The sequence below is a fragment of the Amphimedon queenslandica genome, unplaced genomic scaffold (genome assembly GCF_000090795.2).
Source record: "Amphimedon queenslandica unplaced genomic scaffold, v1.1 AMPQUscaffold_13457, whole genome shotgun sequence".
Classification (NCBI taxonomy): Eukaryota; Metazoa; Porifera; class Demospongiae; order Haplosclerida; family Niphatidae; genus Amphimedon; species Amphimedon queenslandica.
The window spans coordinates 258,981-274,198 of NW_003546307.1; the positions used below are offsets into that span (position 1 = coordinate 258,981).

Genomic DNA, 15,218 nt, shown 5'->3' on the forward strand with positions numbered 1-15,218 from the left:
TTAATAATACAAGCTTATAAAAGCGTGGTTGTATGTTGAGAGAAATCTGATTTCTCAGAGATAAAACTGCAATTTAGAGGAGGGATATGGAAAGAATAGCTGCACTGCTAGCTGCTGCTTTTTTTCTTTGCTGCTACAGAGTTTGTGGAAATTTGCAATTTGGTAAGGCTAGAAAAGAATGACCCGTCACATGCGCGGGTTGAGTGAAAATGCTATGTGTAGATTTTTTTTACCTTCCCCTCTCCTTTTCCAGAGTCTTGCAGTAGTCAAGGCAGCTATGTTCTCATCGGTGACAAAGTCCAGTGCAGTGGTAGCGGGAGCTGCTCAGGGAGCAATGGAACAGCGAATGGTAAGAGCGCCGCTGACAAATTAATTTAGCAAGGCCATAGACCAAGCCGAGTTTAGCCATGGTTTAGCATTCATGCTCACAAAAGCTTGTCTCCTGCCTATGCCAGAAAGGACGCAATTAAAATGCCTTTCTCTTTGTCTGCAGGTACGTATTTCAGCCTCCCTGGAGTCTTCCCATATCCTTCATGCAGCAACAGCAGTGATGATGATGATGGTTTGACAGTCCTTAGCTCTCAGTACAGGGTTGGCCTCTGCTCCAGCTGTGGCATTCAGGATCTCCTTGTTAAAAGAGGTCAAATGATCCACTGGTCTGCAACCCAAGATCTAAATTGCTCTAGGATTAGATTAGTCATGGAGGCTGATGGCTGCATTGGGGAACCAGTTTCAACATTTTTCATGGATTCAGGTAAACTATTTTTTAAGTTAAAAAACCATCCCACCATACAAATGAATCTTGAGGGAATATCATAAGTGTTAGCCACATCCTTTATGTTTATCTAGGGAGCACCCATCACGTCCACACATTCAACCAAACTGGTGTCTATCAGTTATACTGCAACCAGGACTGCAGCAGATTGCTTGCAACCATCACAGTTCTGAGCAATGGAACAGAGACTGTTGAAGAAGTAAACCACAAAGAGATAATATATGCTCATGCCGTTGTGATGGTCCTGACTTTTGCTGCAATACTTCCTCTTGGAGCTCTTCTTGCAAATTTGAAGAAACCAATCATTCACATGATAGTCCAGCCACTAGGACTAATACTGGCCATTATTGGGCTCCTCTTAGCTGTAGTTTACAAAGAACTCAACAAAAGCACTCACTTTGATAGATTGCACACAATTTTTGGACTCATCCTTATGGTCATTGCTGTCCTTGCTCTTCCTATGCTCAAGTTCTCTGTCATGTCACCGGTAAGAGAAAAGTGGAAGAAGCTAGTGACACTTTGGCACAAGAGGCTTGGACTTGTTGCTGTTTTCTCTGGAATCTTCAATATATTCTTGGTAAGCAATAATTCTCCTTATTATTGTTGTTGTCCTTGCCATTGTTGTTAATCTTGACTGTGCATAGAGCCAATGCCAAATCATTTTTAATTAAGATACATGTAACACATTGTATGATAACAAGGACATGAATAATAATAATCCTTTGAAGCATCTCTTTGAGCCTCCTCAAATAGACCATATTTTCATTCTCTCTTCTTCCTATATAGGGTCTATCAATATTACCTGATGTTCCCAACTATGTTACCATACTATACGGCGTGTGGACTTTTGTCTTGATGGTCATATTTGTCATAGCTAAGAGAGGAGGAAGTTCCATGAGAGAGGATGATGAGGAGTCTGCACTCAATACATGCTGTCACTATCGGAAAGACGAAGTGACGCTTACTAGACGAGACTCTCTGCCTCCTTCAAAACTCACCCGCGACCCGTTTGAAAAGGAAAAGTTTGTAATGGTGAGAAAGAAGTCCGTGGATATGCTTGAGCTGAAACTTAAGCCAAATGCAGGAGGAGGAGGAGGAGGTGGTGGGAACATGCCTCAAAGAAAAATTTCCAACGTTCACTTTGGTCCAGTAGCAATAGCAGCACAGCTCACTCCGCCCGTACCGTACACGCCTCAGGACAACACGACTCAATTTGGATTCAATAATCAACTGGCAAACCACTACAACGAAGCAAAGGATGACTTGAGCAGTGGAAGCAGCGAAAATGAAGAGAGCTCTGATGACTCGTGCTCTGTTGACGGTGAGTCGCCTGAGGTTGACATCAGAGGAAGAAAGGAAGGCAAATGCGACTCACAGTTTAGTCTCAACAGCATTGCCTCGAGTGGAGGGTCACTCCGCATCACACGTCACTCCGAGAGAGCACACAAAAGAGTTAATGAGATATTCCCACTAGAGCAGCAGCAATCGGGGCCACCTGTCATTGTTACGCCTTCGCCTCTCCTCCAATCGAGCAGCTCTACCACAAAGAACAGCACAGGGTTCAACGAAGGCTCTCCCAATAAAGAGGCGCCTCGTAAGGACAGCACCAGTGACGAGGAAGAAAAGCAAAGGAAAGAAGTCTCTCCTGATAATTTCCCGAGACGCTGTCCAATGAGCCGATCTGGATTCTCTGATTCGTCTCTACCTGCTGCTGGCCAGAGGAGGACAAGGAAGAATGCATACACTGCTGCCCCAACTGACATTGAAGACAGACTCAAACTGCCTGATGAGGCTCCACCACAGCAGCAAGAACCAAGGAGACCAGGACTCCAGAGAGGACTATCAAGGAATGCTAGTTTCAGACGCAAGTAAGCAAAATTATATTGTACTTTCCGATGGGGCTACATGTATATACTTGTTTTGCTTTAAACATTTGCTCATTTTTAAGTTATGATACTGAAATACCAGCCCTTAAATCTCAATAATAATAATAATTATATACATCACTAGGCAAGCTATGGTTGACAATACTCTACGCTCTGTAATGGAGATGTCAGATAATGCCATCATCTGTGCCAATGCGGCAGGAGAGATTGTGTTTTGGAGTGCCGGTGCCATGAAAATGTTTGGATATACTCCAGGAGAGGCCATTGGTAGTTCACTACAAATTATAATGCCGCACAGATTCAGAGAAAAGCATCAGAATGGAGTCAATGGTAGGACAGATAGAGCCACTGAATATATAAGGTTTGGAGTCATTGTAATATGAGAGTAAATTATTGTATTTTAATGTTAAAGGAAGCATCATTGTGCTCCTGAGGAGCAGAAACATGCAAGACTTTACTCGGTGAGTTTCAATAGAAAGAATACATTCATGATTATATACAGTCCGTACTTGAGTGAGGGAGAGAAGAGTATAAGACAGAGTGCCTGCATGTGCCACTTCTTTAAATTTAATTAAAGTCCACTTGACCATAACCAGATTGTGTGTGAATACTACAAAGTGCCTTTAATTAGCAAGTACTTCAAGTCCTGGAGCAGTGCCAACAAACAATGTTGGATCACTGAAGTGATAATGATCACAAAACCACAAACATGTGACATGATGATCTGGCCTTTCTCTCTTCCTCTCTCTAAAAATATTATTATTACTATCAGGTTTCTGGTGTTTCTAAAACTGGCAAGGAGTTTGAGGTCGAGGTTGTGGTCACGAGTTTCGTCATCGAGGAGGACATATTCTATACTGGCATCATCACTGAAGTGAAGGGACTCACACGCCATCTCTCAGTGAGCAGCATCAGCTCTGATGTGGAGATAAGGGAAAAGCAGCAAAAGGTTTGTGGGATTATTAGCATAAGACGATATCATGTTCCTTGCATTAGGCTATGGCTATCGGAGCTCAGATGAAGCTAGCGCACAAACTGAAGAGTGCAGATCACATTAACAGAGTAAGAGGAATGGAGAGGAGGGGGAAGTGTGTAGGGGTCCTAGGGGGGATATCAATGAACATAATGGCATCCTTTCTTTCTCCCTTTCCTCCACAGAATGAGCTGATAAAGATATTAAAGACCAGCCTCCAAGGAACACAGTTCGAAGTAAATAAATTCCCTCATGAAATAGTTAATCATTAAGAATAGTAGCCTAACAAGCATAGCAATGCTCTCTGTGTAGTAGTGCACTTACAACTAACAAATTAAAATACAATTACTCACTTGTTTATCTCTGCTCCTCTACAGGTTCCTCCAGAAGATATCACAGTTATGGTTGACGGTATCATGAAAGCGGCCGATGCTGACGAAACCGGAATAATAAAATTTGTGGATCTCATCGAGCTACTAGTAAAGCACCGATTGTACATCAGTGACTCTGGATTCATTGCCAAATATGGCAAAACGAAATCCTCCGAGAGGAAGAACATCAAAGCAACAAAGAGGTGCAGCGGTCAAGCAGCTAATTTCCTTTCATCTCACGTAACGTCAATCGGTTGGGGAATGACATACCTATTTGTTAATGTCCTCCTAATGTTGATTGGTGTATTGAGCACATCTAACAGTGGATGGGGGCAGTGGGCATACGGGACAGGACCCGCTTTGAGTTTCAACCTTGTCCTTGTTTTAGTCCCAATGATGAAGTCACTGATACAGAACATGAGGGGGAGTCCATGGCTTAATAAAGTAAGAGAGAGAGAGAGAGAGGAAAGGATTTATATATTTAATTCCTTATTCTTAGGTGCTTCCATTAAAAGACAGTTTGTTTTTTCATCTCTTCATCATTTTCGTCATATTTGGTCTGACCCTGATACACACAGTCACCCATCTCTGCTCATTCGCTTTTGACGGGGTAGAAGAAAACTCAACGCTAGCAGACAATTTGACTGACAACGTACAAACTCACCTAATGCCACTCATAACTGGAGGGATACTGATACTAATACTCTTGGTAATGTCAGTCTCTTCCTTCAAATGTCTCTCAAAGCTCTGTCTCTTTATTGGATTCAATCTAATTCACTGGATAGGCTTTGTGGCTTTATACATGATACTCCTCATTCACGGGATTGATTACTACAATCCGTCCTTCTGGAAATGGCTTCTACCCGTCATACTAGTATATGGATTGGAGAGGGCCTACTTCCGCTGGGTTGTCCCCCGTTACACTGTTCAGATTCTCAAGTCGTCTCCTTACGACGAGCAATCCAGGACGACTAAACTAGAGATACAGAAACCGACTCATTACAAGTTTATCGAAGGACAGCATCTCCTCATAAACATGCCACAGATTGGTAAGATTTGATAATGAGTGCAAGATAAATGAGAGAGTGTGGGTTAGGAGCCACAGTGCCTCCTGTAAAAACTTTCAATATTTATATACTCCTGGTTTAAAAGCTTTTCTATTTGTTTGTAGGGTATTTTAAATGGCAGCCTTGCTACGTGAGCAACACAAACAAGGAGAAGGTAATGGTGTTTGTAGAAGGTATTATGGTGTTGATTGTCTTTCCTTATGTAGACGCTGACACTTTATTTTCCTCACACTGGTTCCGGCTGGCTAGAGAGAGTCTATCAGACTTACAAGGAGAACCCGATCAAGCCACAGGACGGAGAACCAAGCTCACAATCAGTTACCATCACTACACCGTGAGCATCACACACACACATTAGTCCTGTGAAAACTATTTGATATAAGAATACATGTATAACAAATGACATATTTTCACTTCAGCTACATTCATTATTCTTTCCCTTATCATATACTTATAGATTTGGTCCTGGCGTTGATCACGTTTTTGACTACAAAGCTATAGTCCTGCTTTGCGGAGCAGGAGGTGCTGGGCTGCCAACTTGCCGCAGCATCATCCAAAAATTCCTCCAATACAGAAGAAAGGGAGCATCATGTCCTTGTGGGTAAGTTAGAGCATCTGTGAATCATATTGCAGCACCATATTGACAAAATATCTTTCTCTTTTTCGTAGCTTACATCCAAAGCTTACCAAAATGTACTTTGTATGGGTAACACCTAGTGGAAACGACAATGAAGTAAGTACTCCATTATTGTATGATTGATCCAGTGAATGACTCTTTCTTCCCTTTATCCAGTGGTTTACTGATTTCCTTAGTGAGCTCATTGAAGATGCACACTTGCAGAAATATCTTGATATCAGAATATTCCTTACTAATATTGATAGTCCACCGGACGAGCTGGCATCTGCTCTCCTTCATCTTGCGCTCAAGACTGGAGGACCAGCTCTCTCTGTCAGGAGACCCTCTCAGCCTCAACTGAGCAAACTTTATGCCAACACGTCTTACGGCGTGCCTGACTTTGAATCACTATTAGATTGTAAGTCAGCAATTGAATACCATACACAGTCATTATATGCCTTGGTTAACAAACATGTAAATATTCAATTTTTCAATGACGTGCTTCCGCAATTTTACTATTTTTCCATGATGTGCATGCATGCTTCCAATTTCACTCCTCACATCTGGAAGTTACATTATTATTTTAATTTGACGTCTCCTTTTCTGATATAGTTGTGTCAATGCAGCAAGGAACTAGCGATGAAAAGGTTGCAGAGTGTGGAGTCTTCACTGCTGGCTCTTTCCCACACACCGTCATTAAGGACTTGGTCCATTATTGCGATGTGTGCTCAAAGAAGAAAGGACCTTCGCTCAATTTCACAAACTCTCCTTATCGGTGAGAATACTACAAGTATACTATAATTAAAATGCGTAGAGTAAACAGGAACAAATTTCCTATCAATTATTATTGTGCTCATGCACGTAGTCCTCATGATCCTATAGATATATATCATAAAGCAAAATATGTATGCATAAAAATGAACTACACACTTAACAATGATCCTGTTTTGACATACTGCACTACTTAGAAAGAAACACTACCTCATACTCTTTTATTTTCTCATTGTAGCAAACTGTCTGCCAGTTCACCTCCTAATTCAATTGCTTCCCCCACAAGGACTGATGGTGGGTCTCCTGCAGAAACACCACAAGTACCGCCAGAGTGGCACATCACATTCAAACACCAACCGCTAATCCTATAACTCATCTTCCTCCCCCTATTGTCCTCTCATTATTATTATTATTATTATTATTATTATTATTATTATTATTATTATCATTATTATTATTATTATTATCATTATATTAATAGTTCACATTTTGTGTGCATCATACATGGACTCGTAATAATGGCATGCAACATTATATTAATATTTATTAACTTTGTTACTTATATAACACGTGTGTGTGTGTGTCTCTTGTTTCTGTCAGTGTTTTCCCGATGTGTAATGTTCAGTTTATTTTTTTATTCATTCATTATGTTGTCTCACCAAAGAAAAAGCTAAAATAGTAAAAAGATACAAAATACGTGGGCATTAGAACTAATAGTTTAGTATATTACGTGCAAATAAAAATTAGCAAAATTATGCATGGTCATCTAAAAGATGGGCCAATTTATGACAAATAAATTTTAAATGGTTCCAAAATCACCCGAAACTTTTATTATGTTTTCTGATACATAATGATGTCCTTATGCTATGTAGAAAGTTTGAGCCGATTCCGAGCTCAAATTTTCAAGTTATGACCATTTTTTAAAATTGGCCAATTTCTAAAAAAATCCCTGTACTATAACTCATGCTTTTATCCAAAAAATGGCTTCAAAAATGATTCTAATTATCGTATAAACTACCTTGCTAGTCTTGCCAACCAGCTGACACTGCCTTTCACTTTACGAGCAGAAGTTTTGTGAATCCTTGGTACTAGACAATGAACACCTACATTAGATGTTGCATACATGTGCTTTTAAAACTTACCAGCTCTTCCTGATTCATTCTTTAGCCTTTTACTGGGTCTGGGCAGTACTTTCTTCTCAAGATGTATCGAATTGTCAGAGAACTCACTGTCTGAACTATCACCAACTTCCTCTACTCTACGCTGTCTCTTACGAGTGATACCTATATATTATACATGTACATGTAAAATAAATTTAAAAATTGTTCAAAAAATAAGTGCCATGTACATCTAGTACAACATTTGTTAGAACAACTACTTAACTTCAATTTTCTATCAAGCAAAGGACATTTCTTAGTGTCATAATACAATCCATAATGTCATTGACTAATATAACAAAGTATTATGGCAATTAAAAAAATTGAAGACTATAAATTTATAGTAATGCATATATACACTACAATACTGCATAAATTGCGAATTTCCCATTACATGTACATATGAATGAGTATGAGACCATATCCTTACATTGTTTACTACAAGAATTAGCTTACGCATGTACACTGATAGCCCGATAGTAAATTATTGAGCAATAGTATACCATATTACATTTGCAGATTGCATTAGGTTAAACTCTTCTGTAAATTAAACCACAAGAATAATCCCAAACCTTACAATGAACATAAATAACTATTATACAATGGTTTCTTTTAAAGGGCAGCTTTCCTACTAAATCTAAGCCTGAATTACCATGATATCTAGAAGCAGGACTACTGCTGCTTTGTACATGTACATATACAGCAAGTACAACAGCCATTGGATGAATATTAAGTTTTTTATCATTTTCAAATGCTTCCAAATCCATCCCTTCAGGCCAGCTCTGAAAACCTATGAATAATGAACACAACACCGTGCTTAATGTGTATAACGTATACTTGGAAATATAGTTATGTGATCACCACATAATGGCTCAAGCCGAGATGAACTTTGTAGCACATACAGTATCCCACGAGTCACGTCCTTGAAAAAAAGGAATAATTAGAATAAAAAATTAATATTAAAGGCTTACAACTATCTCATCATGTATGTTCTGAAGGGATAAGTACTCATCATTCGTGTTACTAAGAGGAAAAAAGAAATATGAAGCGCAAAATACAAATAAGGCAGCCTACTTGCACTGATACTTTAATTTGTAGAGAACATCCCCAAATACAACAACCCGAGAATAAGCCATGAGAAAGCACGTGGTATATCCTGTTACATGTACTTGGTTACTATGGTAACTCCCGCCCACAGTTACCATGCCAACGAGCGAACACCCACCCACGTTCATGCAGCGTCTTATTTCAGGACGAGCTAGCAAATCATGAACGTGGAGAGCTGGTGTATGGTAGAATGCAACTCTAACCAACAGTGGACAAGAGCAGAAAGGAAGCACGTCAAGGATCCATTCAAGAGCAGTGCATTCAACTTTACAAAAGAGTCAGTCTTTGAAGACAGAGTAGCATCGATGAATTTTTCTGGACCAAAAGACTTGGACATGTACAAGAAAAGAAAACACTTTCCACAGAAATGTAAGTAAAAATGGAATAGGTTCTATAATTATAGATTTGTTTTTTATTACAGATTATACAAATTTAAAATGATTCTCATGATTGATGAGACTCCCATTCATTCCCTGGACATTCTCTCAGTAACTCTTCTTCACCTACAAGAGAGTACACAATAAAATGCACAACATTAGTACACTACTTACTAGCATACTCTGAACCACAGTAGAGGCAATAGAAATAATGGCTACGAAGATAATTTATTAATACTTGCAATTGCTCTTCATCCTATTATAATAAAATCATGAAACATGATAATGTAACAATTAATAAGTATTCTTGATACGTTTGGTGGAGCTTCTTCGTCACTTTCTTCAGCTACTTCTCTTTCCTCAGCTGCACATGTGCTTAGCCAGTACCAACTAGCAATGGGCTCTGAATATCCCTATTACAAAATAATAATATACTATTAATGATTAATAATTAATATCTAGCTTAAATGTAATTAATGTAGTATGAAATCTATACTGAAAACATGCAAATCCTATTGGTTCAAAGCTCGAGATATTACCTAAAAAAATTTATAATTTAAATTACTAAAAAAGTGGCAAAGGTATTGACATGCTTAAAAAGTTTGAAATCTATTCTGATCACAAAGCTACGAGCGTCTAAAAATAATGCTGCTTTAGGACTTTGGCTAAATTTTTGAGCACTCCCTTCTCTTTTCCTCTCACCCCATAATCATACATTGATAGTATCCAAATGTTCACAAGTTTGTCTGCTCTTCTTTAAGTCACTCCTTATCCTTCTTTGTGCCGACTGTGAGAGGCAATGATGCCGAAAATCCGACAATTGCTTATCTTGAAGCTCCTTCTCTTTCTCGTCTTTTTCTTTGATAAAACTTTCACGGCCCAATCCTAATCTATCTTTAGTGGGATTGGATGAAACACACACATGCCAAGATGTGTTATCTAACCTTCTTTGACTGTCACTGATATTGGATTAACTCTACCACCAGATCCTAATCATTTTTAATTAACAAAAATACATTAACTGCACAAATTATTACATGTAGTGCAGAAGGTGCACACCTGATTTTCCTAAAGTCTCTCCTTCCACATACCCCATTTTGCATAACAGCGAATAGCCTTTGTTTTCGACTGAAATAGGCTTGGCTAGACCATCTTCTCTGGCTTGCTGTTCCAATTTACCACTAGAACCTTTCCTTGAGAAAGATTTCTTTTTTTGCTGAAGTCTTTTAGGTGCACTGGGTCTCTTAGGCTTGGCCTTAGCAATTTCTGCAATGAATAAGTCAGACATGTAGTCCAAATCTTCCACATCTTCTTTTGAGTGAGAAGCCATGTTTATAGACATGCCCCTCCCACTAACAACCATTATATTATTGTTATAAACGACGTAAAATTATAGTGTATTACGTTTGTAATGTTTGTAGTTTGTAGATTTTGTAGTGTTTTCGTTTGTTAATGATATCTATGGTAAAATTATGCTAAAAATCTATGCAATCTTGATAGTCGATATTTGAGTAAAGCTTAAAATATGACCATAGTAATGAGCATAATTGGATTTATTCAAAACATAATTAGGCGGAATTTGGAGCTGCCTAAAAGCATAACAGCATGGTCCATTCTTTCATGCCATGATTTCACTGTTTAGTTCCTTTTTTCTACAGATTCCACACTCAGGATCATTAACTAAGTCATTTTACCTCAATAAAATTGTCTGAAATACTTTAGAGCTAGATTTTATACTTGTCATTATAGTCATATTATGTGCTATTGACTTTCAGAGGCCACAGCATCCTTATTTCTTGCTGGAACAACTTTAAAATTCTGAAGTATATTCTTCTAGCTACGATTTTATTGTAAAAAATGGACAAGAATCTGGGATTGTCTAGAACACTGTATGCATCCGGGAAAGTCAAAGACATCAGTTAGTGCTTGCAGTTCTGTTATAGTTTATTTAAATTGGTTGATGTTTTTTATGGTGATAAATATGCATGTTCTGTGTATTGTAGGCAAATTTCATAGTAAAACTATTAAATGCAAAGTTAATATAAATAAAGTAGCAACTTATTAATTATTCATACTGTCAAGTGTATTACAATAAAATTATACAGGCGCTTATGACATAGATAATAATTAATACTATAATTATACGTAACCGTAGTACTCATTATGTCTGGTTGGCTTAACGACTGAAAACATTGTCAGCCCTACGCTCAAATTTTCTAGACGGCGCCAAGGCGGACAAATTAACACGATGTATGGCGAGATACAGTATTATACGTCATCTATGTTATATAATGAGCTATCCCCTTCATACAGATTTAAAATCTACTGCTGCTAATCAGGGCTCTCTACTCTCGACTTTGTTAAATTTTCCGTAGATCTCAGTATTTAAGCTGCAAAGTTTTAGTCTGCTCATTCAAGAGTCAACTACATTGACCACTGAGGCAAGTGCTTTAATTCAGTCCACACTACAAGCCATGGCTACTCTTGTAAAACCCAATTGGGGTCCAATCCAAAACTTATCATCGCAAAAATTATTTTCTAAATTCACATTGCAAGATATTGGCTCCAGCCTTGGGCTATTCTCCAAACTCAGGCTGTCTTACCAAAACTTACCAATAGACAAAGTAGCATTCCCTGCCTCCAGGAGTTCTCTGCATGCAAACTTGCCTCCAACTCGTTTCAGACGCTATCAAAATTTTGAAGTACAAATTGTCAACCCTCACCAGTTCAGGTTTCTCCTTAATGACAACTACCAATTCAGCCAAGATGTTCAAGATGCAAGAAAAGAAGTCCGGGTCTTTTCTCCAATGGAACCAAAAGTGTTGGACAAGGACTTTTACCATTTGATGGGGCAAATGGTAGCTCTAACTCTTTACCATCAACCTAATATTTACCGGCTAAGCCTCTCAACACATCAAGTGAGACTCTTGTCTTATCCCGAGTTTCATGCTGACAATTCACCTGAAGGTATACACCAGGATGGTGCTGATTATATTGTTTCAGCTCTGGTTCTTAACAGGCACAACATCGAAAATGGACACTCAGTTATATATGATTTTCAGCGCAAACCAATCTACAAAACTCAATTGGATGAAGGGGAATTTATATTTCAAGATGATAAAGAACTCTGGCATGATATTACACCTATCAAGGCCAAGCATTCCTTTTTGGGCTATCGAGACATTTTGGGATTTGACTTTAAAATAATTGAATAGTGTAAGTACCGTAAAAACAACCACATTTGTTTTAAATATTATTTATATCTTGCTGTTTTTAATACATGACAATATAAAAGTTTTATACAACTGTTTGTCAATCCCTAGAAGTAGCATTATTATGAGATAATGTATCTCATGAATAGAACTACAAGCTTAGCTGTGAAGCTGTCCAACCTTCAGTCTGGACTCTGCCTGACATCATAACTAGATCATCATTCATCATTCGCAGTAATCTGTCATCACTTATCACTCGTGAATATATTTATTGTGATATGTGAATGCGGACAAAAAGCATAATAAATAGATGCATCTTTGAAGATTAAAGCAGCCAGTTGACTTCATTAAGAAATTTCCTATGTCAGCCAACACTTGCATACTTAGCTAATAATTATGATCATATTACCACTCCATTACATGTTAACAAATACTTTATAACCAAAACATTGCTCGTTGGTGGATGAGCCTTATCAGTCTGCATTAAATATTAGTCTCTATTATGACATTTACAGTAGCAGTATTAATTGATGACATAAAATATCTACACACAATACACAAAATAGATACATTGAGTGAGTGCATAATGATAACAATAATAATAATAATAATAATAATAATAATAATAATAATAATAATAAATGGTCTAATGTCCTAGCTGTTATTTCATGATGATGGAGGCACTGTGGGCTCAAGGCTAGGTGGACTAAAAGACTCGATATTAAATTTCATAGTAAGACCATCATCTACCGTATCCTCAAACATAGAGAACTCATAGAGACTAGAGCTATTTGAACTATCGGAAAAGAATGGATAAAAATCATTCACATCAGTATCATGGAAAGCATTAAAAGGTGGTAGGCTATGTACAGAACCACTTGGTGAGGAACGGGATAATTTAGGAGTCATTGCACGTGATGCAGGCGCACTAATATTATCTGTAGGATCTACAGAATTACGAGCACTACGGGGGCGTGGTCTAGCAATACTTGGACTGGGGCAAGTGTTAGAGGAAGGGAGGGAGCTCTGATGCATGAATGCTGCTTGATCGGATAGAGGGAGGGGCTTGTTGCTCCTGACGATGGTTGTAGACGCTGTAAGTGAGGAGCGGGGTGAAATTTGGTTAGTGTCTGGAGAAATAGAGAACCCTCCTCCACTGGCGGTTGTAGTCATTGAGTTAAAAGTATCGCTGAACAAAGAGTCCATGGATGTAGTGGATACTACTCCTGTTATTCGCTTTGTAGGGGTCCCGACCCAACTATCGTTTTTTAAAGGATCATATTCATCGGCCACTGATCTTTTTTCTTGGCGGACTACTGTTGAGGATGCCTCAAAGTTTATAAGATTGGGTACTTCATTACTCCCACCCGAAGGATCAGAGCAGCTCATGCTATTACCAGAGTCCTGAGAGTACTGAGCTGAATCAGACCTAGAGAGGTTCTTTGGACTAATAACTGGACTACGATCAGAAGACCTTCTCGGACTGATTGTTATTGGTCCTCCGCCTAGTTTGGGTGGGACTACTTTAGGAGGAGCTAAACTGGTCGGATTGTTGGTCTCTATAAGGAAATAAAAATTGTTAAAGTGTTGTTGTGCACATGGATGTTATCATGATGGATTATTATTAAATAAATATTGGCATAGTGATCATAGATAATGTAATTTTATCTGTTTACTTTCTGTTTTGTTGTGTTCTAATGCTAAGCACATATTGCTATACAATATCTTCTACTATAATGCTAGTCTTAAATTATTTATTATGATATGTACATTAGTGCAATTTCTTACCATAACTTGGTGGAGGGGGTAAAGCATAAGAGCCATATGCTTTGCGTGGCTCGCTGTCTGATCTTATTCTCAAATCATAATCAGCTTCATCAAAGTCTTTACGAGACTGTCTCAGTGATGAGCCTCTTTTCTGAAGTGGTTTCCTTTGGAACACAGAGTCTGATGCATCTAGAGAGAAATAGAGAGAGCATAAAGTTATAATCATTAGCACGATCCAGTTACACTACTCAAGTGTGATAACAAAGGTCAATCAGCACTATCATTGAACCACTAATAACTGATGATTAGAACAAATATGAGACTCGAATGTCCCTGTGCATACCTTAAACTAGTGTAAATGTATGTTTGTGCATGCATACCTGAAGAAACATCAGATCCCTGTCTCTTATGAATGACTGGCAGAGATGAGCGGTGACTCCCTCTCATCATATGTGGATCGAGCCCAATCGCTACAATATGTAACAAATTGAGGCGGTAAAATATGTACATGTACTATAGTTAGTTACAGCCTATACTTAACATGTACATACTGTTTTCACTTACGTTCAATAGTTTTGCTTGGTAGCTTATTATCAGTAGCTTTAGCGCGTCTTTGCTCTCTTGATGACATTGTTAACCACTCGAGCATCTTACGGGGAAAAAACTTCTTTGTTCTTGGTGGTCTTTTCTGTCAAATGATTAAACAATCATGATAATGTACTACTTGGAACATGATGCCTCTTACCTCCCTCTCTCTTGCAATGATCTCAAGTTGCTTTTGAACTTTATCCATCATATCCACAAGACTTTGCTCCTTCTCCTCTAAATTTTTCTTCATTGCTATTACCCTTTCCTCCTGCAGTTTCATTTGCTGTATCAAATGTTTCTCTTTGTTTTCAACTTCCTAGTGGGTTAAAAGGTTACTAGCAGTTAGGTAATAAGCAGGATCTTACCGATTCGACTTTTTTAAGATCATTAAATTTCATCTTGACTTCCTTCTTCCAAGTTGATTGAAGTGATTTGAATTCTTCATCCGAAGTGTACAGAAACTCTGTCTTTTGTATTTCTACTAATTTCTCCTTGACTTGAGTGAACGAAGGTCTCTTTGAGTGCTCTCTCTTCCAGCAACCTATTATGTG

General features: G+C 38.3%; 4 protein-coding genes and 1 long non-coding RNA gene across 6 annotated transcripts in view; 2 read left to right on the plus strand and 3 right to left on the minus strand.

Annotated features, from left to right (window-relative positions):
* The first annotated feature begins 50 nt into the window (after positions 1 to 50).
* On the plus strand, positions 51 to 7,135 carry LOC109581156 (uncharacterized). Its single transcript, XM_019994998.1, has 19 exons — positions 51 to 162; positions 254 to 349; positions 494 to 754; positions 850 to 1,352; positions 1,562 to 2,643; positions 2,786 to 3,022; positions 3,074 to 3,122; positions 3,434 to 3,610; positions 3,658 to 3,723; positions 3,820 to 3,870; positions 4,012 to 4,449; positions 4,505 to 5,054; positions 5,177 to 5,226; positions 5,279 to 5,406; positions 5,530 to 5,673; positions 5,742 to 5,805; positions 5,866 to 6,106; positions 6,301 to 6,463; positions 6,698 to 7,135. The coding sequence occupies exons 1-19, from the start codon at positions 87 to 89 to the stop codon at positions 6,828 to 6,830; spliced, it is 4,509 nt and encodes a 1,502-aa protein (XP_019850557.1). The 5' UTR covers positions 51 to 86; the 3' UTR covers positions 6,831 to 7,135.
* LOC109581157 (uncharacterized) lies at positions 7,089 to 8,771 on the minus strand. 2 transcript variants are annotated; one of them, XM_019995000.1, is made up of 7 exons: positions 8,691 to 8,771; positions 8,588 to 8,639; positions 8,454 to 8,538; positions 8,269 to 8,406; positions 7,602 to 7,742; positions 7,478 to 7,547; positions 7,089 to 7,129 (listed from the first exon to the last, which is right to left on the minus strand). In XM_019995000.1, exons 1-7 carry the CDS (start codon positions 8,750 to 8,752, stop codon positions 7,105 to 7,107), a joined length of 573 nt encoding a protein of 190 aa, XP_019850559.1. In that variant the 5' UTR covers positions 8,753 to 8,771; the 3' UTR covers positions 7,089 to 7,104. The 2 variants fall into 2 exon arrangements, with proteins under 2 accessions (XP_019850559.1, XP_019850558.1); XM_019994999.1 differs by having other exon boundaries at positions 7,478 to 7,562.
* Positions 8,772 to 8,861: 90 nt separating this feature from the next.
* LOC109581158 (uncharacterized) lies at positions 8,862 to 9,344 on the plus strand. Its single transcript, XR_002184535.1, has 2 exons — positions 8,862 to 9,092; positions 9,145 to 9,344. It is a non-coding gene; the product is annotated as an uncharacterized LOC109581158 (long non-coding RNA).
* On the minus strand, positions 9,248 to 10,454 carry LOC100632872 (G patch domain-containing protein 11-like). The gene is made up of 5 exons (XM_019995001.1): positions 10,160 to 10,454; positions 10,045 to 10,089; positions 9,816 to 9,994; positions 9,415 to 9,513; positions 9,248 to 9,356 (listed from the first exon to the last, which is right to left on the minus strand). The coding sequence occupies exons 1-5, from the start codon at positions 10,440 to 10,442 to the stop codon at positions 9,267 to 9,269; spliced, it is 696 nt and encodes a 231-aa protein (XP_019850560.1). The 5' UTR covers positions 10,443 to 10,454; the 3' UTR covers positions 9,248 to 9,266.
* A 2,274-nt stretch (positions 10,455 to 12,728) lies between these two features.
* The window catches only part of LOC109581165 (uncharacterized), a 28,766-nt gene continuing 26,276 nt past the window's right edge, over positions 12,729 to 15,218 (minus strand). Inside the window, exons 2-7 of the mRNA XM_019995013.1 lie at positions 15,033 to 15,208; positions 14,825 to 14,983; positions 14,644 to 14,767; positions 14,460 to 14,549; positions 14,101 to 14,268; positions 12,729 to 13,871 (exon numbers count right to left, since the gene is read on the minus strand). Coding sequence (XP_019850572.1) covers positions 12,979 to 13,871; positions 14,101 to 14,268; positions 14,460 to 14,549; positions 14,644 to 14,767; positions 14,825 to 14,983; positions 15,033 to 15,208 — 1,610 coding nt within the window. The 3' untranslated portion in view covers positions 12,729 to 12,978. The remainder of the gene's footprint in view (positions 13,872 to 14,100; positions 14,269 to 14,459; positions 14,550 to 14,643; positions 14,768 to 14,824; positions 14,984 to 15,032; positions 15,209 to 15,218) is intronic.

What these genes read in the sequence shown, in the direction of transcription:
- LOC109581156 (XM_019994998.1), top strand. Translation starts at nt 87, where the DNA reads ATGGAAAGAATAGCTGCACTGCTAGCTGCTGCTTTTTTTCTTTGCTGC. An exon ending in AACATTTTTCATGGATTCAG is followed by an intron (nt 755 to 849) that starts GTAAACTATTTT and finishes ATGTTTATCTAG; the next exon opens with GGAGCACCCATCACGTCCAC. An exon ending in GTGCAGATCACATTAACAGA is followed by an intron (nt 3,724 to 3,819) that starts GTAAGAGGAATG and finishes TTTCCTCCACAG; the next exon opens with AATGAGCTGATAAAGATATT.
- LOC109581157 (XM_019994999.1), bottom strand. Translation starts at nt 8,752, where the DNA reads ATGGCTTATTCTCGGGTTGTTGTATTTGGGGATGTTCTCTACAAATTA. An exon ending in AAATTAAAGTATCAGTGCAA is followed by an intron (nt 8,640 to 8,690) that starts GTAGGCTGCCTT and finishes TTTTCCTCTTAG; the next exon opens with TAACACGAATGATGAGTACT. An exon ending in GAATGAATCAGGAAGAGCTG is followed by an intron (nt 7,563 to 7,601) that starts GTAAGTTTTAAA and finishes CATCTAATGTAG; the next exon opens with GTGTTCATTGTCTAGTACCA.
- LOC100632872 (XM_019995001.1), bottom strand. Translation starts at nt 10,442, where the DNA reads ATGTCTATAAACATGGCTTCTCACTCAAAAGAAGATGTGGAAGATTTG. An exon ending in AGAGACTTTAGGAAAATCAG is followed by an intron (nt 10,090 to 10,159) that starts GTGTGCACCTTC and finishes AAAAATGATTAG; the next exon opens with GATCTGGTGGTAGAGTTAAT. An exon ending in ACGAAGAAGCTCCACCAAAC is followed by an intron (nt 9,357 to 9,414) that starts GTATCAAGAATA and finishes TTATTATAATAG; the next exon opens with GATGAAGAGCAATTGCAAGT.